This window comes from Dendrobates tinctorius, unplaced genomic scaffold (assembly GCF_039654945.1).
Source record: "Dendrobates tinctorius isolate UK_male_01 unplaced genomic scaffold, ASM3965494v1 ptg000165l, whole genome shotgun sequence".
NCBI classification, from domain to species: Eukaryota; Metazoa; Chordata; class Amphibia; order Anura; family Dendrobatidae; genus Dendrobates; species Dendrobates tinctorius.
The window spans coordinates 10287453-10315214 of record NW_027361832.1 but is presented as its reverse complement, the minus strand read 5'-3'; the positions used below and the strand labels follow the sequence as shown (position 1 = coordinate 10315214).

General features: G+C 45.8%; 1 protein-coding gene across 5 annotated transcripts in view; it reads left to right on the top strand.

The window, feature by feature from the left end:
- Positions 1-27762, top strand: part of TMEM67 (transmembrane protein 67) — an 80507-nt gene that overhangs the window by 27244 nt on the left and 25501 nt on the right. For 3 of the 5 annotated variants that reach the window (XR_012220974.1, XM_073550484.1, XM_073550483.1), the window contains exons 13-20: positions 6015-6138; positions 9268-9373; positions 10143-10199; positions 10277-10375; positions 11909-12007; positions 14060-14146; positions 15135-15231; positions 20353-20510. Coding sequence is in view for 4 of the 5 variants with exons in the window: in XM_073550484.1 (XP_073406585.1) it covers positions 6015-6138; positions 9268-9373; positions 10143-10199; positions 10277-10375; positions 11909-12007; positions 14060-14146; positions 15135-15231; positions 20353-20510 (827 nt within the window). In the remaining variant the exon portion in view is untranslated. The remainder of the gene's footprint in view (positions 1-6014; positions 6139-9267; positions 9374-10142; positions 10200-10276; positions 10376-11908; positions 12008-14059; positions 14147-15134; positions 15232-20352; positions 20511-27762) is intronic. The other 2 variants (XM_073550486.1, XM_073550485.1) reach the window with 2 other exon arrangements.

The following is a 27762-nucleotide window of genomic DNA, read 5'->3' as shown; positions in this document are numbered from 1 at the left end:
CCTTCCTTCCTGAGGTGGTGTCCACTTTCCACCTAAATGAGGACATTGTTCTTCCGTCCTTTTGTCCGGGTCCAATCCACCCTCTTGAGCGCACCTTGAACAAGCTAAACCTGGTAAGGGCGATGAAGGTCTACCTGGCTAGAACGGCTCCATTGCGGAAGACAGACTCACTTTTCATTATTCCAGATGGTGCGCGGAAAGGTCAGCCGGCCTCCAAGGCTACTATTGCTCGCTGGATCAGATCGGCAATTTTGGAAGCCTACCGGGTCAAGCATCGAGTGCCCCTTCCTGGAATTATAGCTCACTCTACCCGGGCAGTGGGTGCCTCCTGGGCAGTGCGCCACAGAGCTTCCGCGCTGCAGCTTTGCAAAGCTGCAACCTGGTCTTCGATCCACACGTTTGCCAAATTTTACAAGGTCCACACCTACGCTTCGGCGGACGCCAGCCTAGGCAGAAGGATCTTGCAGGCGGCGGTGGTGAGTTCTCAGACCTAATGGAAGTTTGCTTCTCCCTCCCCAGGGACTTCTTTGGGACGTCCCATGGTTCCTGTGTCCCCCAATGAAGCGATAGAGAAAACAGGATTTTTGGGTCGCTTACCGTAAAATCTGTTTCTCGGAGCCTTCATTGGGGGACACAGCACCCTCCCATGTTCTGCAACTCCTGTTCTTATGTTGTTTGTTGGTTACAGTTGAATTGTCTGTTCTGTTTTCACTCTATTTTGTTACTTCTCCTACTGCTTTCTCACTAACTGAGGAAATTAGTGCCGGTCGGTGGGGTGTATACTGCGGAGGAGGAGCTAACCTTTTTCTGTACATAGTGTCAGCCTCCTAGTGGCAGCAGCATAAACCCATGGTTCCTGTGTCCCCCAATGAAGGCTCCGAGAAACAGATTTTACGGTAAGCAACCCAAAAATCCTGTTTTTTTGTGTTCTTCCAATACACACAAAGGAAATAAACGTGTATAACAAAACGTCTCTAACTGCAATCAGTTTCTGTAAGGGCAGTTTCACACGTCCAGATAATCCGTGTCTGTGTGCATACGTAGGCCATCCGTGTGCTGTCCGTATGCTGTCCGTGTATTGGAAAAATTAGTTTCAATGTTAACCCTTTGACTTTTAAAAACGCACACGGATCGCACACGGACGCCATCCGTGTGCGGTGCGTGTTTACACGGACCCATTGACTTGTATGGGTCTGTGTGATCCGTGCTGTTGCACAAAAACGGACATGTCAGCGTATTTTGCACACGGACACACGGACCGTGAAAACACGCTGACATCTGCATAGACACATTCATTAGAATGTGTCTACGTGTGTCAGTGTCTCCGGTACGTGAGAAAGCTATTACTACACGTACCGGAGCCACTGACGTGTGAAACTGGCCTTAGAAATACTTCATTTTCTGGAGCAATGTCAAGGATGCCAATGCTTTGGGCCCTGATTGTATCTGAAGTCTGACTGCTTTATTGGACCTGACAGATTCCGTTTAATTCCTCCTGTAAATTTACAAAGTGATCACTTTTACTATTCCCCAATTCTGTGGACTGTGTCTCACATTTTGATACTCTCTGATCAGTTCTGAAATAGAGAAAAGCTCTGTCGACAGCAGGAAATGTCACACCAATTGTTAATGTATTCATACACTTCTGCTAGAAACAGCAGACTAAAAATAGTCTGGGTGAAATGGTGGATGAGGAAAAGCCAATATGCTAAGACTTTTTTCAACAGTATTTACACAAGAAAATCCCATGATGGATAACATGATCAGGGATAAAAATTCTCCATTAAATGTCACCTGCTTAACCCAGCAGGAAGTACGGCGGCGTCTAAAAATCACTAAAATTGACAAATCCCCGGGCCCGGATGGGATACACCCCCGAGTATAGCAGGAATTAAGCACAGTCATAGATAGACCATTATTTTTAATCTTTAAAGATTCCATAATAACAGGGTCTGTTCCACAGAACTGGCGTATAGCAAATGTTGTGCCAATATTCAAAAAGGGGACAAAAACTGAACTTGGAAATTATAGGCCAGTAAGTTTAACCTCAACTGTGGGTAAAATCCTGGAGGGTTTTCTAAGAGATACTATACTGGAGTATCTGAAGAAGAATAACCTCATGACCCAATATCAACATGGGTTTACAAGGGACCCTTCCTGTCAGACTAATCTGATAAGCTTTCATGAAGAGGTAAGTTATGGACTGGACCAATGAAATGCAGTGGACGTGGTGTACATGGACTTTTCAAAAGCTTTTGATATGGTGCCATACAAAAGGTGGATACATAAAATGAGAACAATGGGGATAGGGGAAAATATGTGTAAGTGGGTTAAGAGCTGGCTCAGGGATAGGAAACAAAGGGTGGTTTTTAATGGAGCACACTCGGACTGGGTCACGGTTAGCAGTGGGGTACCACAGGGGTCAGTATTGGGCCCGCTTCTTTTTAACATATTTATTAATGACCTTGTAGGGGGCATAGAGAGTAGAATTTCAATATTTGCAGATGACACTAAACTCTGCAGGGTAATCAATACAGAGGAGGACAATTTTATATTACAGGAGGATTTATGTAAACTAGAAGCTTGGGCTGATAAATGGCAAATGAGCTTTCTTGGGGATAAATGTAAGGTCATGCACTTGGGTAGATCAAACAAGATGTATAATTATGTGCTTAATTGTAAAACACTGGGCAAAACTGTCACTGAAAAAGACCTGGGTGTATGGGTGGACGACAAACTCACATTTAGTGGCCAGTGTCAGGCAGCTGCTGCAAAGGCAAATAAAATAATGGGATGCATTAAAAGAGGCATAGATGCTCATAAGGAGAACATAATTTTACCTCTATATAAGTCACTAGTGCGACCACACTTAGAATACTCTGTACAGTTCTGGTCTCCAATGTATAAGAAAGACATAGCTGAACTGGAGCGGGTGCAGAGAAGAGCGACCAAGGTTATTAGAGAACTGGGGGGTCTGCAATACCAAGACAGGTTATTACACTTGGGGTTATTTAGTTTGGAGAATCGAAGGCTTAGGGGTGATCTTATTACAATGCATAAATATATGCAGGGACAGTACAAAGACCTTTCTAATGATCTCTTTACACAAAGACTTGTGACGGGGACAAGGGGGCATCCTCTACGTCTGGAGGAAAGAAGGTTTAAGCATACTCACTAGGGTGACCGCAAAAAATCGATGTCGGAATTTTGTCCGTCTGGACCCCACAAAACGATTCCCCTTTCCAGATATTGAGATAGCCAAAATTTGAGCTCGATCAAATGACGTTAACCCGTGCCACTCGTCGCTCAAAGTTTGAAAAAATCCAAATTGAGGTATTTTATGATTTAGGTATTTTGCATAGTCTGTTAGACTATAAAGAATGTGACAACAACATTGCAGAAATAGCCCTGACCAAATTTTCGAACCATTTGTGGTATTTGAATGCAGAGTTGGTTGGATTATCGTTTTTTGATCCCACCATTACAGACAATGAAAAGTTGTTAATGGCTAATAAATTGCTCAGTAGCACAGATGAACCATCAACTCTGCATTCAAATACCACAAATGGTTCGAAAATTTGGTCAGGGCTATTTCTGCAATGTTGCTGTCACATTCTTTATAGTCTAACAGACTATGCAAAATACCTAAATCTTAAAATACCTCAATTTGGATTTTTTCAAACTTTGAGCAACGAGCGGCACGGGTTAACGTCGTTTGATCGAGCTGAAATTTTGGCTATCTCAGTATCTGGAAAGGGGAATCGTTTTGTGGGGTCCAGACAAACAAGATTCTGACATTTTTTCCCCCCCCATATGAGATCCGGTCACCCTAATACTCACAGATGCGGATTCTTTACTGTAAGAGCAGTGAGACTATGGAACTCTCTGCCATATAATGTTGTAATGAGTGATTCCCTACTAAAATTTAAGAAGGGACTGGATGCCTTTCTTGAAAAGTATAATATTACAGGGTATATACACTAGTTTCCTTAATATTGCGTTGATCCAGGGAGCTAGTCTGATTGCCGTATGTGGAGTCGGGAAGGAATTTTTTTCCCCAACGTGAAGCTTACTGTTTGCCACATGGGTTTTTTGCCTTCCTCTGGATCAACATGTTAGGGCAAGTTAGGACAGGATATGGGTTGAACTAGATGGACTTAAAGTCTTCCTTCAACCTTAAAGGGAATCTGTCACCCATATCTCGTGATATCATGTAAAGATATCACCCAATTGTGCGTCCCATAAGGATTCTATTAGGGCTTTTGACTCCCCCCGACCCCGCACTTTTGAGGCATAAATACCTTTTTTATCTTGTTGGGGATGTATGCAAATCACCGCGGTCCGGTCCAATGGCCGTGGCTTAGTCGCCTTCTTCCCCCCCGCTCCCCGCCGGAGGCTTACTGCACGTAATCTTCGTCTGTGAATAGCACAGATAACGTTGGTTTCCGCGCTTACGCATTGTAAAGGCCACCTGCGCAGTATGCTTTGCCCAACTGTAGGCAAAGCAAATAATCGCTACTGCGCAAGCGCCGGTATTTTTCCAGCGCGGTCTATGCCCCGGGAGTCTTCACATGCACTATGTTACTATGTCCAATTTAAGAGGCCAGTTTTTTCTTCATACTTTGTAGAAAGTGTTTGTTTTTTTTTGTTTGTTTTTTTTTTTTTTTGCAATAATTGCAGACTTTGCTGAGGATCCACAGTAAAAATCATATAGAACAGTTATAGTTTGATGCAGATTATAATTTCCCATTTGAACTCACTGGGGAAAATCTGCAACTAATCCATAACAATAATTAAATTGTGTAATCTTCTGCAGATTTTCCACAGGCATTTCAATAACCTGTTAACAATAACCATAAAAAATGCTGTAAATTAGACCAACCATTGACTGCACATCAGTTAGCTTGCACTTGATATCAGTAGAAAAAAAAGGTGTAATATGCCAACATCCAGAAATGACCCAATAAAAAGAATCTGTCACCAAGTTTTTTGGTACTCCAACTAAGAGCAGCATAATGTAGAGACAAAGACCCTGATTCCAGCAATGTGTCACTTACTGGGCTGCTTGCCGCAGTTTTAGTATTATCACAGTTTTCTCTTCTGCAAATCTAGCAGTTCTCTGAATGCTGAGCTCTGTATAACCCAGCCCACACCCCTGATTGGCAGCTTTCTGTGTACACTGTGCATAGGCAGTAAGCTACTAATCAGTGGTCGTGGGCAGGGTTACACAGAGCACATGAATATGGAGGACTACATGGCAGTAGGTTGCCCTGTCTTCTAATCATAATCATCAGCTGATAAAACAACAATTTTTATCAAAACTGCAATAAACATCCCAGTAAGTGACACATCACTGGAATCCGTGTCTCTGCTCCTACATTATGCTGCATCCAGAATAGGTGGCAAAAACGTGGTGAAATATTCCCTTTAAAAAAAATTCAACTTTATTGTTCAATTAAACATCAAAACAACTTCAGAAACAATCCCAAAAGATTTAAGGCCCCGTCGCACTAAGCGAGATCGCTAGCGATATCGCTTAAGCGTCACCGATTTTGTGACGCAGCAGCGATATTGCTAGCGATATCGCTAAGTGTGATACTTACCTCCGACCGGCTCCCCCGCTGTCTATCGCTGATCATGCAAGAATGTCCTGGACCGTTTCTCGTCAGCCACTTCCTACTGGGCTTCCTGCTGGCGCCGATGAGCGACGCATGGACGCTGGCGGGAGGACATCTTCATCGCCGCGTCTGACAGGTATGTAACGACCGCCGACCGCTGCTGCATCGCTGGTGAGATCTGCCTGTGTGGCAGCTCACTAACGACCATTTAGCGATGCACCAGCGATCCTGACCGGGTCATATCGTGGTCGGGATCGCTGGTGCATCGCTAAATGTGACAGTATCCATAGATTCCCCGGTGACGCATTTCAGGCCAATTGTGGTTCTTAGACGTACCACGAGTTAACAATGTGAATCCATCTCTGCTTATCCTTTCTATAACTTTTCTTCTCCAAGGAAACAACATTAACAATTGGATCCTGACGCGTCGCATATTCTTGGTGGACGCACTGAGTGGGAGAGAAAACACACTAAGCAGTGTGCCCCATGTAATCCGAATTGCCAGCAAAATAACAATCAGGTAAAGGAATAGCATTTCCTCGATAGAATAACATGTACCGGTAAGTCATTGTCTCAGAAGACGCCGGGCGAGGGGGAGCGGCGGAGCAGCGTGTCACAGGAGGCTGCGGCTGAAGCCTGTGCCCACTGCTAAAGAGAAATCAATATTCACTTCACTGGCAGTGAATATTCAGTTCTCTTATAGCGCACACAGCCGCCGGCTTCCAGCAGCGGCCGGACTATCACTGGTGACTGCTCATTAAGGTAATGAATATTCAGCTCTCTCCACTCCCATAGGCGTGGAGAGAGATGAATATTCATTACCTTAATGAGCAGGGACACGTGATTGCTCGGCCGCAGGTACTGCTGGCACCGGAACAAGATGCAGGGAAGGTAAGTAGGATGTGTTTGTTTGTTTTTTTATAGGGATGAGGAACCATGCATACAAGGATGGGGATGAGGAGCCATGCATACCAGGATAGGGACGAGGAGCCACACATAACAGGATAGGGATGAGGAGCCATGCATACCAGGATAGGGATGAGGAGCCATGCATACCAGGATAGGGGTGAGGAGCCACGCATAACAGGATAGGGATGAGGGAGCCATGGATACCAGGATAGGGATGAGGAGCCACGCATACCAGGATAGGGATGAGGAGCCACGAATACTAGGATAGGGATGAGGAGCCACGAATACCAGGATAGGGATGAGGAGCCATGCATACCAGGATAGGGATGAGGAGCCACGAATACCAGGATAGGGATGAGGAGCCATGCATACCAGGATAGGGACGAGGAGCCACGCATAACAGGATAGGGATGAGGAGCCATGCATAACAGGATAGGGATGAGGGAGCCATGCATAACAGGATAGGGATGAGGGAGCCATGCATACCAGGATAGGGATGAGGAGCCACGCATACCAGGATAGGGATGAGGAGCCATGCATACCAGGATAGGGATGAGGAGCCACGAATACTAGGATAGGGATGAGGAGCCACGAATACCAGGATAGGGATGAGGAGCCATGCATACCAGGATAGGGATGAGGAGCCACGAATACCAGGATAGGGATGAGGAGCCACGCATACCAGGATAGGGACGAGGAGCCACGCATAACAGGATAGGGACGAGGAGCCACGCATACCAGGATAGGGACGAGGAGCCACGCATACCAGGATAGGGACGAGGAGCCACGCATACCAGGATAGGGATGAGGAGCCACGCATACCAGGATAGGGATGAGGAGCCACGAATACCAGGATAGGGATGAGGAGCCACGAATACCAGGATAGGGATGAGGAGCCACGAATACCAGGATAGGGATGAGGGGACAATGCATACCCGGCTTATACTCAAGTCAATTAGTTTTCCTAGTTTTTCGTGGCAAAATTAGGTGCCTCGGCTTATACTCGGATCGACCTATACACGAGTATATACGGTATCTTACTACTGTTCTGTACTCAGTACAGGAACATTGTTTTTAAACACATTCAATTGTGAAAGTTATTATTATTCAAAGATCTGTTGATTAAAATAAATTTGTTTGTGGGAAAAAAAACCTTTAATTTTCACTGTGCTAGATGTGGATGCAGTTTAATGCTATGGGGGGTTTACACGGCTAAATGTGTCAGAACGTGGTGTAACTTGCAGCAGCTAATAGGTGTTGTAATCTTAAGTGGCCTTTACACATGGCGATATCGCTAGCGATATCGCTAAAGCGTCACCGATTTTGTGACGCAGCAGCGATATCGCTATGTGTGATACTTACCTCCGACCGGCTCCCCCGCTGTCTGTCGCTGATCGCGCAGCTCCATTTCTCGTCGGGCGCTTCCTGCTGGCGCCGATGAGCGACAGACAGCGGGGGAGCCGGTCGGAGGTAAGTATCACACATAGCGATATCGCTGCTGCGTCACACAATCGGTGGCAGCTCACTAGTGACCATTTAGCGATGCACCAGTGATCCTGACCGGGTCGTATCGTTGTCGGGATCGCTGGTGCATCGCTAAATGTAAAGGGGCCTTTAGTCTACACGATCTAAAATACATGATGTTTATCGTTCAGCGTAAGCCACTGTAATACATTTGGCACATGTTAACAGGGATTGTCAGGTGGAAACAAGTCCTCACTTATCCGCTGAGATCTGCACCGATTGTTGGAACATGGAATTTTTATCTTAGAAGGGGCAGTTTCATCCCTGTTACAAAATGGCGCATCGGATCAGATGCCCAATCACCGCTCCATTAATTTTTTTACGGGGCTGCGGGAAACAAATGAATGCAGCTCTTGGTAGCTCTGTTGTGGATGAATGCAGCGGCGGTTGAACATGCGCATTGCTGCCTAATTCTAACTGGAATCAAATTGCCCCTTTCTGCCAAACATAGAACTGGAGAAACAAATGGGTTATGTTGCGCTGCCGTGGAGAAAAAATGAAGGATGCCAATCCAATTTCAGGTGGTTTTATTTGTCGGGGATCAAATGCCCCTTTCTACCAAATGGTGCAGATCCCAGCTATCGGACCCCCACCAGTCAGCAAGTTCTCACTTATCTTGTGACTAGGTGGTAACTTGTTTTCACCGGACAGCCCCTTTAAGACTGTAAGGGTACTGTTACACTTAAAGATGCACCAGCGATCCCGACAACGATACGACCTTGTCAGGATCGCTGGTGCATCGCTGGTGAGCTGCCAAACAGGCAGCTTGAACAGTGATCAGCACCAGCGAGGACGCTGGTATCTAAGGTACACATCGGGTAACTAAGTGACGCGCGCCGCTTAGTAACCCGATATTTACTTTAAATACCAGCTCCCAGCGCCTGCTTAGAGCGCTGTGAGCCTCGCTGATCGTTGGCTCCCGCTGCTACACACAGCGATGCGCGCTGGCCAGCGGGAGAGCAACGATCAAAAAATGGCCCAGGACGATAGTGCACGATCAGCAATACCCAGCGGGGGGCCGGTCGCTGATCCACGTCACACACAGCGATTAATCTGCTGGACATTATTATTTATTACATGTGATTCTGTACTGCCCAGCTAAGATGGAACAGTATCTACATCTGTAGCTAAAATATTAAATGCAAAATACCGTATGTATTTTAAACTGTCCATAACACTGATTTTAAATATCTTAAACTAAATCTATCATCCTTAGTATCAGCCTTGTACCCGAAGCTCATAGAGGAACAATCTACCCTCCGCTGATGATTGTTGAATACTCTGATGTACAAGTACAGAACCCAGGCAACCAGATTGTGAAGGTAAAGTCCGCATTGAAAGACGCACTCCTCCTCCCATCAAAATGTTTATCCTCTTAATATATTGCAGTCATCATATTATGCAGCACTGTGTACTTACAATTGCTCATTTTGCCTTTCTACCCAGTTAATTCTTCTCTTTTCTCTGCTCTATGTAGAAACAGGAAGTCTCTTCTCAGTACATGAGTCATCTCCCTCTTCAGCTCCTGACCCAGCTACTCCACTCCTCTCCTCACCAGGGAGTTTTGTAGTGATGTCTCATGCAGGGAAAACTGACCTCCTGTTTCTACATAGAGCTTAGAAGGATTTGGCTAGCTAGTTTCTATTCACATGATGTCCTGGATCTAATGGAAAAGGGAAGAATTAACTGGGTAAAATGAGCAATTGTAAGTAGACAGTGCTATATAATATGACGACTGCAATATATTAAGAGGATAAACATTTTGATGGGAGGCAGAGGACGACTTTTTGAAATAATTTTGCTAACAAATTATTTCCTAGAATAACAAAATACCATGTGAAGTGTGTCATATGTCAAATTCCTATATTTCCTTACGGAAAATGAGTTAGGCTTTGTAAATCTCAAGATGCATTAGTGTTTATAGGACACATCGTGTTCTTTATGGATCACGTGAAAAAAAAAAAAGGAAACCACAAGACCAATGTGACCAGAGCTTGGCTCCCATCGTACCTTGACAGCTGACGCGCTGAGGGTTGTAGTTCTACAAGCTATGACGATCGTGTCATTTACAGGATGCTTTTCCTTTCCCAGGTTTCTTTTTCAGTACAGTATGAAATGAACCAGTCAGACTCCCTCGTCCAGGCAGATGTAAGTGATCAGGAATTCGCTTTCTCTGGTGTCTTTCCACCATTGGACGCATGTTAAAATTGGCCTTAATTTTACAGGTGGCTTTGGGGGTGCTGGGTGGTCTGGCTGTATTGTGGTCCCTTCTGAAAACTGCAGCCTGGAAAAGGCGAATCGGTAGTCAAGTAATTGACCTGCAGGTAATAAGTGCAAAACAATAAGTTTGGTTTCATAATATAGAATGTCATAAACATGTGGTTACTGTATATAGTAGCGAACATGTAGACACTTCGTCTATTCTGGCTAATAGTTGTAATCAAAATGAATCAATGCCCATTAAAAATTAGGTTTATTACCAAAATTTACAAACGTTCTGCTTTTTGCAATGATCCAAAAGAGATTCCTGAGGAGTCTTTGCCTCCAGTTGTTGTAGTTTACCTGCTGCGGCCGCCTTCTTCAAATCCCACCAAACCTTTTCTTTGGGGTTGAAGTCAAGCAACTTATAAAAATGTTTGTAAAAAAATGCACGAAAAAATGCAATAAAAACACAAGTAACGCAACTTAACTAGTTGATGCAAAAATGCTACAAAAAAAATCTGCAATATCAAAAACTCACAAAATACTTTTGATGGGTACATGTCCTAGGCCAGATTCAGCAAAGGATTTGTACAAGTATTCTGGTGTAAAAATCTTTTAAAAATCACAAACTTTTGGTACGACTGGAGGCTGTGCTAAAATTTTGCCCTTCTCATGTCATTTTTACCCAGCTTCGATAAAACAGGCAGAGCTGGGGCATCAGTCGCTATACAGCAGGGACTAGAGTAAGATTTGTGGCGAGGCATACACGGAGGTGCAGGTCACTTCCTACTTCAGCTGATTTACTAAGAGGGGTGATATCCTCTTAATGAATCAGGAGCTTTGCACCCCACCATGCCCCCCTCATGATGACCTGCATGAAGTTCACGCCGGTCTTGATGAATCTGGTCCTTTGACTATACACTGACTTTTTTTTTCTTGAGTGACAACTGTTGTTCAAAAGCCAAACATTGAGCCATCGACCCATTTTATACATGTTTACTTTAAAGGGGATTTGTCACCCCATTTTTGGTCTATCAGCTGCCGGCACCGCCATCAGGGGCTTATCTACAGCATTCTGTAATGCTGTAGATAAGCCCCTGATGAAACCTGAAAGATAAGAAAAAAGAGTTATATTATACTGACCCCGGCGTTCGGTCCGGTCCGATGGGTGTCGCCGTACCGTACAGCGCCTCCCATCTTCATACTATGACGTCCTCCTCCTTGCTGCTCCCTTGGATCCTGCGCAGGCGTACTTTATCTGCCCTGTTGACGGCAGAGCAGAGTACTGCAGTGTGCAGGTGCTGGACCTCTCTGACCTTTCCCGGCACCTGCGCACTGCAGTAATTTACTCTGCCCTCAACAGGGCAGAGAAAGTACGCGTGCGCAGGAGCCAAGGGATAAGTAAGGAGGAGGATGTCATCGTATGAAGATGGGAGGCGGCAGACCGGACCGCGACACCCATCCGCACCCGACTCCGCCCCCTGGTGAGTATAATCTAACGTGTTATTCCTTATCTTTCAGGTTTCATCGGGGGCTTAGCTACAGCATTACAGAATGCTGTAGATAAGCCCCTGATGGCGATGGCCCCAGCTTATGGGGCAAAAATGGGGTGACAGATGCCCTTTAATTCTTTCTTTGTCCTTTTCAATTCCTAGACTGCGACTCAGTTTCTAATTTTTTACGCTGGAGTTTTGGCCAACGTGTTCTTCGCTGTGACTGTGGGGACTGGACTTTACTGGCTGCTGTTGTTCAAAGTAGGTATTCATCTTTTATTTTGGTGTTGGGGCTCGTTCAGATGTCATTTTTTCTCGGGGGGGTCGGCTCAAAATCGGCAATGCAAGTCTGTGGGTCGGTAATAAAATCGGACTTCGCACTGAAGCCCTCAAATAGCTCCATCGACAGAAAAAGAAAAACATTAGGGGGTCTCAGAAAATTGTAACAGAAACTGCCCCTTCTCGCAATTTATATTTTTACAAACTTTTAGGTTTTTTTTTTTTTTTTTCTCCGCTTAAATTAAAAAAAAAAAAAAAATCTATGCACGTTTTGTTTCGTTGTAGTGACCTAGATAATCATGTATCCAGGTCAGAAAGAACAAAGAGCCCACAAAATATTATTATTATTTATTTATATAGCACCATTAATTCCGTGGTGCTGTACATGAGAAATAATGGCAGAATTGCAATAATTTTCACCATTTTTTTCCTCTTCAAATTTGTTTCCCATTTTCCAGTACATTTTTGTAAAATGAATATGGCGTCATTCAAAACTACAACTTGTCCTGAAGACTGCAAGCCCTCATACGGCTATAGCGATAGGAAAATAAAGGAAATAAACAAAAAGTGAAAAAGGGAAAAATCTCCCAGTCCTTTAGAGGTTAAAGAGAGATGTAAAAAGACAGAATGAGATTTACTTAACCTCTCTGGGTCCCACTCTTGTCCTGGGCTCTGTGTTTGGCTGCAGCAGTGACGTGATATTGATAGCGCTGCAGCCAATCCCTGAGATTAGTACCGTCTACAACAGCAGCGACTGACTACAGAGCTGTGGATGTTTTGTCACTGCTGCAGCCAAGTAACAGACACAGGGACAATGGCTGAGGCAGAGAGATAGACCCGCAGAGGTTAAGCTCAGCTCAGTGGGCTTTCTTACACCTTACGGAGTTACTGTCAAGCGTTTCAGAGTCACTCCCACTCCTTCTTCAGGACTACCACAAATGAGAAAAATGTCTTGAAAAAGGAGTCAGAGTGACTCTGAAACGAGTTGACAATAAGCCAACGTTCCTTAGCAGTCCAGTGGGCAGTCCCACTAGTGATTGACAGTCTTCCCTTTATGCTTGTGGATGCAGAGATAGCTGTCAATCACTGGTAGCACCGCCTACTGGACTTTTATACATATAGGGAATTTCAATGAATAAAAATCAAGTCCTACTGCATCTTTTCCTACAAACCTCTATATTATTCATGCTTCACTTCTCCTCTGTATCACGCGGTTCACAAAATGGACTGTACATACAGTGTAAAAGGGTCCCTTTAAATTTACACACTGAGCTTTTGTTCTCAGGGATAAGCTGCTGCCATAGGAGTCGCACAGCAGCTTTCTTCGTTTTATAAGAACCCCATTTATTTAGTATGAGAGAGAGATGGTGGTCAGGCGACAGCTATCTCATATATATGAACCCCCGTAGGCTAGGGACAAGTAGTCCAATGTGAGATAGATACTGAGCCTACATTATGTGTAGCCTTGGATATGGCAGGGGCTATGCTGCCTGTCCCTATGCTAAAGGAGGCTGTATATTTTATAATAATGCAAACGGAATATAGGAACAAGATGATTGCCTTCAGGTTTTCTTTAAACATCTGGGTGATTTCTACTTTCAAGGCCTCATACAGACGTCCGATTTTCTCATGTACGACCAATTTTGATCAGACTTTGATCAGCGTGTTGTCCGAGTGTCATCCGTTTTTCTTGTACATCGAGACAAAAAAAAATAGTTTCTCCACTTTTTCCTTTCTGACAATCTGTGAAAATTGAACCGCACTCGGATGTGATTTGAGTGCAGTCAGATTTTTTTCACTGAGCCATAGACTTGCATTTTCGACGCTCAGATCAAAATCAGACAGGTCTCCAATATTTTTGGTCCACGAAAAATCAGACATGTGAATGGTTCCATAGACTATCAGAGATACGAGTGCTGTCTGTGAATACCACAGCTCGCACTTTGAGGGTATAGTCAGTGATGTGTGCAGGATTAAATGCTAATCTCAATTTTCCTACAAATCAAGCAGTAACCTTGTTGCGTGCACTTCCAGGGCCAGCAGCACGTCTCTGTCTTGTTACCTCTGCCGGACGATGAAAAAAACTTCATCACTTATGTATCATGTGCATTTACTCTGAAGGTAGGTTGTTAGATTTTCTACTCTTCATTTTTGGCCATTGGAGATGCTGTAAAATCATGTCTGCAGAGTAGTGAAATAAACCAGATTCCAATTTTTTGTTAATTTGGGGGAAGGGGGTTTGCAAAGGTACCTGGATATCAGAATGGTCCCTGCTGGCTCCACCACTGCCCCCTACACTTTTTAAGTGCACCATTAAGAATCATCTACATGGCTGTATTTTTTTGTCATATGCAAAAAATGGGTCCACGTTTCAATAGTGCTTTTTCTCAGATTTCTCTATTGTCAGTTTTTACCATCAGAGTTTTATCGTTTTTTCTCAAGCTTCTCGTATCAAACGGTTGGTGACGAAGAACATCTGACAGATGGCATCCAAGTGCTGTCCGATAGTTTGTTGCTTGCATTGCAACAACATCTCAAAGGGAGCTGTGTCTGCTTTCGAGAATCCTGGAGGATATTATTATATTTTTGCACCGCATGTACAAGAGAACATCGTGTATCTTTAGCGTGAATGCTTTTAGAAACGCATAATGAATAGTGTAACCGTGTTTGAGACCTCCTAGTTCTGATCGGTGGGAACACCCCCAATAATCGCTCTTCTCTTCTCCCCAACATTGAGGACAAGCTCAATAAAAAGTTTATGAAGCTGTTTTCAATATGACTGAATCCTTCTGCCGCTTCATATTGGAAATTGGTGCCGGTCTCTTGATCACTATGGGTTAAACCAAAATGATGGAGGTGCTGCAGCGCGCCTCTTCATTATCTAGACCGGGTCGGTTGTTTGCTCATACATGACTGTGCCTGGGACTGCGGCTCTTCTCATGCATTAAGTTTGATGAGCGCAGTACTGGCACTGCCACTCATCTGCTGCACCTATAAAACAGTGGCGATAATACCAGCCGTACATCCGTTATAGCAACATTCACTTTTCTTGTCACTTAGGTGCCTAGATTCATTTATTGCCATTTAACCATGCACTTCTTCTGTTCAGGGACTACAGTTCCTACATACTCTCGTCTCACAGCTTTCCATCCATATTTTCTTCATTGACTGGGAGCGACCAAAGACCAAACCATTAAAATCTGAAAGTAAGTACCTAGATTTTGAAAAGATCGAAATTTATGTTTATTCGGACTCCCATGACAGCACCACGAGAGAGGGGATCCGCCCTATAGGAACAGGAAACCTACAGATACAAAAAGGGCGGCACCTCTCCCACGCATCAGTTGGTTTCCTGTTCCTGAGGGGACGGGATCCTACAGAAGAATTGGATCCCAGGCCGGCCAGCCGACACCGGTAGCGAGGGGGTCTCCTACCTCGGCCTGGTTCGGATCTCCTGGAAGGCGCCACGGTGGCCCAGGATGGGTGTCACGGCGGTGGCGTGGACAGCAGGGAGCGGCGTCCGGAGGATGTCCGTCTCCGGAATTAAGCCGCCGCCGGTAAGTATACCCCCCCGGGGATTCCCGGCTCCGGCGGCGCAGATATGTTGGCAGCGCTGTGCAGGGGGCTTCGACCGGGCGCTGCTCCGGAGCTCCCGGGCGTCCCGCGGGGCTTCCGGCGTTTCCGGGGTAGCGGTGACGTCAGGGGGCGGGCGGAGGAGGCGCTTCCGGGTCAGCGCGCCACTGCGCATGCGCGGCGATTCCAAGATGGCGGCGCCCATCGAAAACACCGATGGCGCGGGGTCGGGCGCCAGCTGGGGTAGGGAGCTCCGTTAAGGGGGGGGAGGGGCGCGGCATGGATACTGCTGACCGGAGGAGGGGGTATTTAGGCGGGACCCGGGCAGGGTACCTTGCCTTGACCACATTACTACATGCAGCAGTGTGCAGCAGCAGCAGCAGTGGTAATGGAAAGCGATCGAGAGCAGCAGCAGCGGCAGAAGCAAGGGCAGCAGCGGCAAACATCACTGCCGCCCATGGATGACCTTCGGCAGGTCAAACAGAAAAAGAAAGGGTCCCGTGACAGTAATGCGGGACGAAGTGACCAGTCCACTCGTAAGAGCTCCTCCAGGCAGACAGGAGCATCGACCGAAAGAAATCCCCCTCGTTCTCCGGTACTTGATTGTGGCACTGGTAAGTGATCTTCGTGAAAGTTCACTCAGTGACGGGACCCCCCTTCTGTGTTTTTCTTTTTCTAGGGAAAAAAAGCTACAAGTAAAAATAAGCATAGGGAATGCGCACTCTGTGCATGCCCATTACCGGACGCGTGCCTCAAAAGATTGTGCCCCCCTGTATTCAGCAGACGGTGGCAGAAGAGTCGCCTGCAGCAGCGGCGAGTTTGAGAGACATTGTCAGGGTAGAAATGAGGGAAACCCTAAAGTCCTTGTCTCAGCCGCAAAGTCTAAGGGGCGAGGTCCCGGGGGAGTCTGATTCCTCGGTAGAGTGGAGAAAAAGCAGAGACTCCCAGGCTTCATCTCCCTCGTCCTCCTCAGGAGAAGAGGACTCGGGGCGATTTTGTCTGCCTCTTGACCGGGTAGACAAGCTGGTCAAAGCAGTCAGAGGGACAATGGAGGTAGAGGAGCCTAAACCCCATTTATCCATGGCAGTTCCTGAGGATGGCAGTTTCAGTAGAGGGCACAGTATGTCATTTTCAGTATAGAGCCCTTCCCTTTGGTCTCTCAGCAGCACCCAGGGTTTTTACAAAGTTAGTGGCCGAAGTTATGGCTCACTTACGAGAGGTTGACGTCTTAATCATTCCATATTTAGACGATTTCTTGATTGTAGGAAAATCGGTGGGTCATTGTAAATCCCAGATAGAAAAAGCTAGATCCAGGTTAGAAAACCTGGGATGGATTTTAAACTACGAGAAATCGCGACTCCAGCCCTTAAAAATACAGAAATTTTTAGGGTTGATACTAAATTCAGACACTCAGCGGTGCCTGCTACCACTAGATAAATTACAAAAGATACAGGAGCAGGTTCTTCGGGCAATGGATAATCCATCTATGACCCTCAGACAGGCCATGTCCCTGTTAGGTTCTCTAACTTCATGCATCCCAGCAGTAAGGTGGGCACAGTTCCATACCAGAACCCTTCAAAACGACGTCTTGATTAATAGCAGGGCCCTTGGAGGCTCCTTACAGGGTCGGATGTGTCTAAGCCCCTCAACTGTTACATCACTGAGATGGTGGCTTGAGAGCGAGAACCTAGCGTCAGGGGTGCCCTGGATAACACAGATAACCCGTATTATAACCACAGACGCAAGTTCCTTCGGTTGGGGAGCCCATATGGGGGACATAGTGGTACAGGGCCAGTGGGATTCTAATTCTGAAATCTCATCCAACCAGAGAGAACTATTGGCGATAGAGCGGGCAGTCAAGAAACTCATTATCTACCTGCAGGGCCATCATGTGAGGATACACTCGGACAACCAGGTAGCGGTAGCATATGTCAACCACCAAGGTGGAACCCGCTCCAGCGCTCTGATGCAGATAACAGAACGGCTCCTCCAGATAGCAGAGAGAAATTGTCTATCTTTGACCGCGCTCCACATCAGCGGAAAGGACAATGTAAGAGCAGACTTTTTAAGCCGCAAGGCTCTAAGACAAGGAGAATGGGCTTTGAACAAAGATATTTACCGCCAGATTGTCCGCAGATGGGGCCAGCCAGAGGTAGACCTCTTTGCCACCAGAAAAAAACAGAAAAGAAAGATTGTTCTGCTCTCTGAACCCCAGGGAAAATCCCCTGGCGGTGGATGCCCTACTGATAAGATGGGATTTTTCTCTGGCATACGCCTTCCCACCATTGAATCTTCTTCCTCTGGTAGTCAGGAAGATCAGAGAGGATCAGGCAAGAGTCATACTGATTGCCCCCTTTTGGCCCAGGAGGACCTGGTTCGCGTGGTTGAGGACCATGTCGGTAGGCGATCCCTGGGTACTGCCGAACCTTCCGGATCTCCTCTACCAGGGGCCAGTCAGCCACCCACAAGTAGCGGGACTTCATTTGACGGCGTGGTATTTGAAAGGTCACTATTAAAAAATAGAGGGTTCTCCAAGAACTTAATTGACACCCTCCTAAGAAGCAGAAAATTAACCACCACTAATATCTATGCTAGGACCTGGAAACGCTTCCTGTCCACCTTTCACTTTGACATCAGAGATGGAATTCCCACGAAACATATTCTGGAATTTCTCCAGAAAGGTTTCGAATTGGGTCTCTCCACAAGTACGCTAAAAGTACAAGTTTCAGCCTTAGGGGCCCTTTTTGCAGCTGATATTGCAAAGGATTATTGGGTAGCAAGGTTCATTAGAGCAGCGGCCAGATCGAGACCTATACACAAAGACAGATGCGTACCATGGGACTTAAACTTAGTCCTTACAGCCATGACAGAAAGTCCGTTTGAACCTTTAGATTCCGCCTCACTAAAGATTATATCTCTTAAGACAGCATTCCTGGTAGCAATAACATCCGCGCGTAGGGTGAGCGATATACAGGCACTTTCCAGATTGCCTCCTTACACAGAGTTCTTACAGGATAGAGTGATCCTAAGGCCAGATCCAGCATACCTTCCCAAGGTAGCAACACAATTCCACAGGACACAGGAGATAGTTCTGCCTTCCTTCCTCCCTAACCCAACCAACCCTAAAGAGCAGAAACTCCAGGCGTTAGATATTAGAAGATGCTTACTGACATATTTAGCAGCCACGGATCCTTGGAAGAAGGAGAACGCATTATTCCTATCCTTCCAAGGTTCCAGGAAAGGATACAGAGTATCAAAACGCACATTAGCAAGGTGGATTAGGGAGGCTATCTCTCTTGCCTACACAGCAGGTGGCGGTCCGGCTCCACAGAACCTGAGGGCACATTCCACTCGGGCCATGGCATCATCCTGGGCGGAGAGATCTGGAGTATCAATTGATCAAATATGTAAGGCGGCCACCTGGTCATCTCCTTCCACCTTTTTTAACCACTATCGGTTAGACATGGGTGCCTCCTCAGACCTCACCTTCGGGCTAAGGGTGCTGCAGGCTGTAGTCCCTCCCTAAGTTAGTTTACATCTCTGTAATTCTCTCGTGGTGCTGTCATGGGAGTCCGAATAAAGTATTAAGTTACGTACCGGTAACGGTATTTTTCGGAGGCCCATGACAGCACCCTTAGTTCCCTCCCTTGTTCACATATAGGGGTGCACTCCTTAGAAGATTGTTCATAGAATCACCTTATGTGGGAGATGGTATGGAATAATTCTGTTAAATAGGGTAGATAGGTTGTATATATCATATGTTGTGTACTAACCATGGTAGCCTCTCAAGCTCTGTAATCCAACTGATGCGTGGGAGAAGTGCCGCCCTTTTTGTATCTGTAGGTTTCCTGTTCCTATAGGGCGGATCCCCTCTCTCGTGGTGCTGTCATGGGCCTCCGAAAAATACCGTTACCGGTACGTAACTTAATACTTTTTCTGGCATAAACAAAATAGCGCTGTACTTAGCTATTTATATTGGTGCCTTAAGGCCCCATCAGCTCCACAATGGGTTAAATTCTCCTGAACCATCGATATCAGCGGGAGCGGACGGCAGTCTAATGTGTATGGGGGTCTCCTGACTCTTCCTCAGTAGATGATGTCAGGGGGGAGAGAGGTCCGGCCTGCTGTAGCAGCTGCTAGAGGAGTCAGGCAGCTGTTCCCCCATAGAGAACACAGGAGCGGTTGATAGAGTATTCCAGTGTATGGAGGAGTCAGGAGAGATGGTGTCGGCGGAATATTTTTTCGACCAATGAATATCTCATGTGCGTACTTGTCGGCCTAGACATGCAAATATGGTACTCTTTTTCCCTGGGCTTTTGTTTGTGGTGGTTTAGTAAGTTATTTTCTATTCCGTGGTCCTGCTCAGCACTTATTCACATTGAGTTCATTTTTGACACATGGTAATGTTTTAATACAAGAGCTTAGGGCCATCCTGACAGGTTACACCTTGTCGCTGGTGGGATGACTTTTACACTTTTTTTTTTTTTATCAAAAGCGGTGTTTACTAAGTACCTTATGTTATTTATACGCACTATTGCTTTTTACTTATTTATAGCAGATTATATGTTCATTTCATTTCTCTCTTAGGTTTTGTCAGTTTAATGGCCAGTGTGAATATGCGCCTACACGTTGCATGTATACCAACTTATACTCCAGTTCTTTTCTTTCAGTTTTAATTGCCGTCAAAACTTGTAATCATGGTACAGTGTGGGAAGGTTGGTAAATGCTAAGATCTGCTGGATGATGGACCTCAGTTTTATTTTTCACTATCCAAGCAGGTGGTGAAAAAAGTAGCTCATTTCCAGTGAGCATCTGGAGGACATATTTCATAGCAAATGAATGGAATGAAATCCAGACTGTGCGCAAGACCAATCCTCTATTTCAAGTTGTTGCTGTTCTCTTCTGTCTTAAGGTATGTGTATATATGTTGTGTTCCCCTTATAAACAGTCTACAAAAGGGGGACCTGGCCTAAAACCCAGAAATGAACATCTGAATAAACAATACTTATAGTGTATGTGTGTGTGTGTGTGTGTGTGTGTGTGTGTGTGTGTATGTGTGTATATATATATATATATATGTATGTATATATACACAAAACTATAGTACCTATGGAATTGCTAAGCTATGCACACATCTTGTGGATGCATACTTTTCCTTCCTATTATGACTTTCAGATGTGACCTATAGTCCTGAATTGGGTCCTAGTGAAACGCTCCCAAACTAAGTCTTCACATATGACATATGCAACTTATACAGTCATTTTGTCTATATTCATCCTTTTGTTAAGATGTTTCCCCATTCTTTCATTCAGCCTGCCTCTTTTGGTTCTCCTGAAGATGACATTCCCGTTGTTCAGATGTTTCAGCTTACTTGGTTCAGCATGTCTCATCCAGTTCTTCTGAAGGCGACATTCCCGATGTTCAGGTGTTTTATCTGCCCTTGATTCAGCCTGTCTCATCCATTTCTCCAGAAGATGACGTTCGCGATATTCAGATGTTTCAGCATCCCTTCATTCAGCCTGTCTCAATCGATTCTCCTGAAGACTACGTTCATGGTGTTCAGATGTTTCTGCATCCCTTGATTCAGCCTGTATCATCAGTTTCTCCTGAAGACGACATTCCTGTTGTTCAGATGTTTCAGCTGCTTTCAATTCAGCCTGTGTCATCTGTTTCTCCTGAAGATGTCGTTCCCATTGTTCAGATGTTTCAGCTGCCTTTGATTCAGCCTGTGTCATCCATTTCTCCTGAAGATGACGTTCCCATTGTTCAGATGTTTCAGCTGCCTTTGATTCAGCCTGTGTCATCCATTTCTCCTGAAGATGACGTTCCCATTGTTCAGATGTTTCAGCTGCCTTTGATTCAGCCTGTGTCATCCATTTCTCCTGAAGATGACGTTCCCATTGTTCAGATGTTTCAGCTGCCTTTGATTCAGCCTGTGTCATCCATTTCTCCTGAAGATGACGTTCCCATTGTTCAGATGTTTCAGCTGCCTTTGATTCAGCCTGTCATCCATTTCTCCTGAAGATGATGTTCCCATTGTTCAGATGTTTCAGATGCCTTTGATTCAGCCTGTGTCATCCGTTTCTCCTGAAGATGACGTTCCCATTGTTCAGATGTTTCAGCTGCCTTTGATTCAGCCTGTCATCCATTTCTCCTGAAGATGACGTTCCCATTGTTCAGATGTTTCAGCTGCCTTTGATTCAGCCTGTGTCATCCATTTCTCCTGAAGATGACGTTCCCATTGTTCAGATGTTTCAGCTGCCTTTGATTCAGCCTGTCATCCATTTCTCCTGAAGATGATGTTCCCATTGTTCAGATGTTTCAGCTGCCTTTGATTCAGCCTGTGTCATCCATTTCTCCTGAAGATGACGTTCCCATTGTTCAGATGTTTCAGCTGCCTTTGATTCAGCCTGTGTCATCCATTTCTCCTGAAGATGACGTTCCCATTGTTCAGATGTTTCAGCTGCCTTTGATTCAGCCTGTGTCATCCATTTCTCCTGAAGATGACGTTCCCATTGTTCAGATGTTTCAGCTGCCTTTGATTCAGCCTGTGTCATCCGTTTCTCCTGAAGATGACGTTCCCATTGTTCAGATGTTTCAGCTGCCTTTGATTCAGCCTGTCATCCATTTCTCCTGAAGATGACGTTCCCATTGTTCAGATGTTTCAGCTGCCTTTGATTCAGCCTGTGTCATCCATTTCTCCTGAAGATGACGTTCCCATTGATCAGATGTTTCAGCTGCCTTTGGTTCAGCCTGTTTCATCCGATTCTTCTGAAGACAACATTCCCGTTTTTCAGATGTTTCAGCTTCCATTGATTCAGCCTGTCTCATTCATTTTTCCTGAAAATGACGTTCCCGTCGTTCAGATACTGTATTTCAGCAGCCTTTGATTCAGCCTGTCTGATACGCTTCCTTTCAAGCTTGGATTTGCGCTGTTCACTTGTCTCCGCTGTTTGAGACAGTTTTGCTTTCTTAGGTTTTAGATTAACTTGCCCAATAGATGGTTGTTTTTTTGGGTTGCATTTTAAACAGCCCTTAGTATTATGACCCTTAGTAACCACCTCATACTGATCAGAGATCTGTTAGGTGAATCTGTATATATAAAGCAGAAAACGTCTGACTGCCTCACAGTCAGACTGTCCTAATTGTCCATAGCAACCAATCAGAGCTCAGCTTTCACTTTACCTCAGCAACTTCAATGCTGAAAGCTGCACTCTGGTTGCTATAGGCAACCAGAATAATCTTACTGTGAGGCATTTTTAATAAATGAGGTTGCACTTACTCATGCAGTGGCTATACCAGAGCGATTTGACTTTTGAGACAATTCTCATAAATGAGGCCCCAGTTACTTTTGCAACAGCCGTTGCTATAATTACAGAATTTAGAGCGACCTATCAGGTTACCGCTCCTAGTTGCTGCCCCTTTAAGAGCAACTATTTGGGAGCTGTCGCTTTAATTCTTCAAGACCCTTTGCGCAAAATCTGTGGTTTTGCATTCACCACACAGACATCTATTTTCTTCTTTATTTCTATAGAGCCTAAATTCGGAGGAACAAATCTCGTGAAAGGGGGATTTTGAGTTTTAATGGTCTCTTTATTTTTAGTCTGCTTCTAAAGACTGGCTGTGCAAAATTTCACTCAAATCGGATGAAAAATGTGGTTTTGTATTCAACGTACTACCACACACAGATATTCAGCTTTATATATACTGTATATACTAGAACTAGATTATAAGCCGACCCGAGTATAAGCCAAAGCACCTTAGTTTACCACAAAAACTGGGAAATCTTATTGACTCGAGTATAAACCAGGTATGCATTGTCCCCTCATTCCCATCCTGGTATGCATGGCTCCCTCATTCCTATCCTGGTATGCATGGCTCCTCATCCCTATCCTGGTATCCATGGCCTCCTCATCTCTATCCTGGTATGCATGGCTCCCTCATTCCTATCCTGGTATGCATGGCTCCCTCATTCCTATCCTGGTCTGCATGGCTCCTCATCCCTATCCTGGTATCCATGGCTCCCTCATCCCTATCCTGGTATGCATGGCTCCCTCATTCCTATCCTGGTATGCATGGCTCCCTCATTCCTATCCTGGTATCCATGGCTCCCTCATCCCTATCCTGGTATGCATGGCTCCCTCATCCATATCCTGGTATGCATGGCTCCCTCATTCCTATCCTGGTATGCATGGCCTCCTCATCCCTATCCTGGTATCCATGGCTCCCTCATCCCTATCCTGGTATGCATGGCTCCCTCATTCCTATCCTGGTATGCATGGCTCCCTCATTCCTATCCTGGTATCCATGGCTCCCTCATCCCTATCCTGGTATGCATGGCTCCCTCATCCATATCCTGGTATGCATGGCTCCCTCATCCCTATCCTGGTATGCATGGCCTCCTCATCCCTATCCTGGTATCCATGGCTCCCTCATCCCTATCCTGGTATGCATGGCTCCCTCATCCCTATCCTGGTATCCATGGCTCCCTCATCCCTATCCTGGTATGCATGGTTTCTCATCCCTATCCTGGCATGCATAGCGCTTCATTCCTATCCTGGTCTGCATGGCTCCTCATCCCTATCCTGGTATCCATGGCTCCCTCATCCCTATCCTGGTATCCATGGCTCCCTCATCCCTATCCTGGTATGCATGGTTTCTCATCCCTATCCTGGCATGCATAGCGCTTCATTCCTATGCTGGTCTGCATGGCTCTTCATCCCTAGCCAGGTATGCATGGTTCCCATCAGAAAAACATAATAAAAATAAACAATCCTACTTACCATCTCTGCGCTCTCTTGCAGCGTCTTGTTCTGGTGCCAGCAGCTGCAGTGGCCGGGTGATCACGTAAATATTCACTGCCCTCTATGCCTATATTTTTCTTAAGTAGCGGCACAGGTGAAAGGCCGGCCGCTGCGGCTGACACTGTGCACGATATTACAGAGAAATGAATATTCACAGCCAGCGCTGTGAATATTCATTTCTCTTTAACAGCGGGCATAGTGTCAGCAGTAGCCACTGGCTTCCAGCAGCTGCCGGGCTTTCGCGTGAATGAATATTCACTGCCCTCCATGCCTATGGGAACGGAGAGAAGTGAATATTCATTTCTCTTAAGTAGCGGGCACACATGATCGCCCTGCCGCTGCTGGAACCCTGCGGCTGACACTGTGTGGGCTAGGAGAGAGAAATGAATATATAATTACAGCGCAATGAATATTCATTGCTCTTTAGCATCGGGCACAGACTTTTAGCTGTAGCAGCCGGATCTTGCCTCCCGTGACCCGACACGGCCGCTCCCCCTCCATTTTCTGGTAACCTCACTAAAGTATAAGCCAAGGGGGTTTTTTCAGCACAAAAAAATGTGCTGAAAAACTCGGCTTATACTCAAGTATATACGGTATATATATATATATATATATATATATATATATATATATATATATATGTATATATATATGTGTGTGTGTGTATATATATACAGTATAATATGGTGTCATGATCCAGGACGGGATTTCGCTTTGACCCGTCCTGGTTATACTATGGGTTAATTGTGCTGCCTCTCTCTGGCAGCAGGAGGCTATTTAGTGCTCACTGGACCTGGGTCCGGTGTCAGTTATACTCCTGCCCTCGGCTGAGTTAAGTGACCTCTTGTATACGTGTGCCTTGTGCCTGATATCTTGCTTGCTTGTGTGGTTTTGATTTGGTTCTGTCCCTGTTACGAGTTCTGCCTGCCCCTCTTGTACTGCGCTACCTCTCGTGTATGACTCTCTGCTTGTGACCCGACTCCTCTCTGCTCGTCCACTTGGTACCACGTCGCCCTCTTGTGTATGACCTTTGGCTCTGTCTGACTACCCGTCTGTTTGTCCCTCCTGTACCTCGTTTGCCCGTACTGCTGTGACCTCTGTTTTGCCTGACTCTGAGTTGTTGTATGGTGTCCTGTCCTATCTGAATACAGGACGCTAAGCCCCGCCCCCTTGCAGTCACATGACCATAGGTCCCGTGCAAGCTTACTCATTTTCAGTGTCCGCAGGTCCTATGCCTCTTTACTTTCCAGCGCTGACTGGACCCTGACACTATTAGCCTGATGCACGCATGGTCACCTCTGCTGCCCTGCTCCCCTGGTAACTTTTAGCACTGCTTCTGTACTCGGGACATGTGCACTGGCTCTATGAGCAAGTGCAGTGCGGTGTCTCTGACATTATAACTGACCCATACCATTTTTTTTTTCTCTGCTCCCATTCACCTGTGTGTGTGATGGATCCTATGCACACTCTTTCTGAACAGGTTAAGCATCTGACGCAGATGTCTCAGAAACTCTTTGGAGAACAAAGAGTCCTGGCTCAGTCTCAGCAGCTGATCGCTGACACTGTGCAGGGGGTTCTTTCATTGGGGGCTCGGGATGTTACATTAATTTCCCCTGAGTCTCCAGTGAAGTTACCAGATACCTTTTCTGGAGATAAAAATGACTTCAGAGTTTTCAAGGAGGGCTGTAAGCTTTTTTTTTTCCTTAAGACCACACTCTTCTGGGGATGAAAGTCAGAGAGTGGGGGTCATTATGTCTCTGTTAAGGGGAGCCCCCCAAGCCTGGGCTTTCTCCCTTCCTACCACGGCCCCTGAGCGTATGACTGTGGATGCATTTTTTGAGGCCCTGGGACATATTTATGATGAGCCTGATCGGGTGCGTATGGCTGAGGACAGGCTGATGAATGTTTGCCAGGGGAAACACTCAGCCGAGTGGTTTTGCTCAGAGTTCAGACGCTGGGCTGCTGAGGTCTGCTGGAACGACGCCGCTCTCCGGGGGTTGTTCCGTAGAGGCTTGTCTGAGCATCTGAAAGACGCCTTGGCTCTCCACCCCCCACCTGATGCCCTGGAGGAAGCTATGACACAGGCCGTCCGAATGGATCGCAGGTTACGGGCAAGGGGAGTGATACAAACCGAGACATCATTATTCTCCGAAGGAAGGGGAGCCAGTTCTTCATTGAAAATCACGGCGATGGGAACCATCAACCTTAAAGAGGAAGAAAGGAGACAACGGCTCGTGAGAAAATGCTGTGTTCACAGTGGCGAGTCTGGACATGTGAAAAAGGATTGCCCCTCCCGGCCACTAACTAACAAGCGACTGAGCCCGGGTGATTATCGTGGAGGTCACCCAGGCTCTCAGGTACCCTTTTCTGCATTTTCTAAAATGTCATTTCAAGTGGAACTTTGTTGTGGGGGTGTCTCCACATCCACTTCTGCCTTCGTGGATTGCGGTTCATCATTGAACTTTATTGACTCTGACTTGGTGGCCAGGTGTAAGTTAGGGACAGTTCGGTTGGAGACTCCGATTCACCTTGTTGCTATTGACAAAACACCACTGGTTAAGAATGACATTATGTTTTGTACTGAAGAGTTTCTCCTTAAAGTGAGTTCCTTACATCAGGAACGTATTTCATGTTTTGTAATGAACAACCTGCCTGCGGGACTGGTGTTGGGGTTCCCCTGGTTACAGCTGCATAATCCTGTGATTAATTGGGAATCTCGGGATATTGTTAAATGGGGTCCCTATTGCTCTGAGAAATGTCTTGTTTCTGTGTCTGTCGTCCGTGGGTCTAGAAGGCATTCCGGAGTGCCTAATAGATTATACTGACGTTTTCTCCGAAAAAGAGGCTGAGGTTTTACCACCACACCGCCCATTTGATTGTGCCATTGACCTGGTTCCAGGTGCTAAATTGCCCAAAGCCCGCCTGTATAACCTCTCGGGTCCGGAACGGGCTGCGATGAAGGAATATATTTCCGAGAGCCTCCGTAAGGGACATATTCGTCCTTCTGTTTCTCCTGTGGCGGCAGGGTTCTTTTTTGTAAAAAAAAAAAGACGGTGGTTTGCGCCCATGCCTCGATTTTCGTGAGTTAAATAAAATAACTGTGAGGAATACTTATCCCCTTCCACTTATTCCTGATTTATACAATCAGTTGTCCGGAGCTAAGTGGTTTTCGAAATTAGATCTACGGGGAGCGTATAACCTTATCCGAGTCCGGGACGGAGATGAATGGAAGACCGCTTTTCTCACTACTGAAGGGTTGTTTGAAAATTTGGTCACGCCCTTCGGCCTGACCAACGCTCCAGCGGTCTTCCAAAATTTCATAAATCATGTGTTCTCCGATTTGATTGGACGTTTTATGGT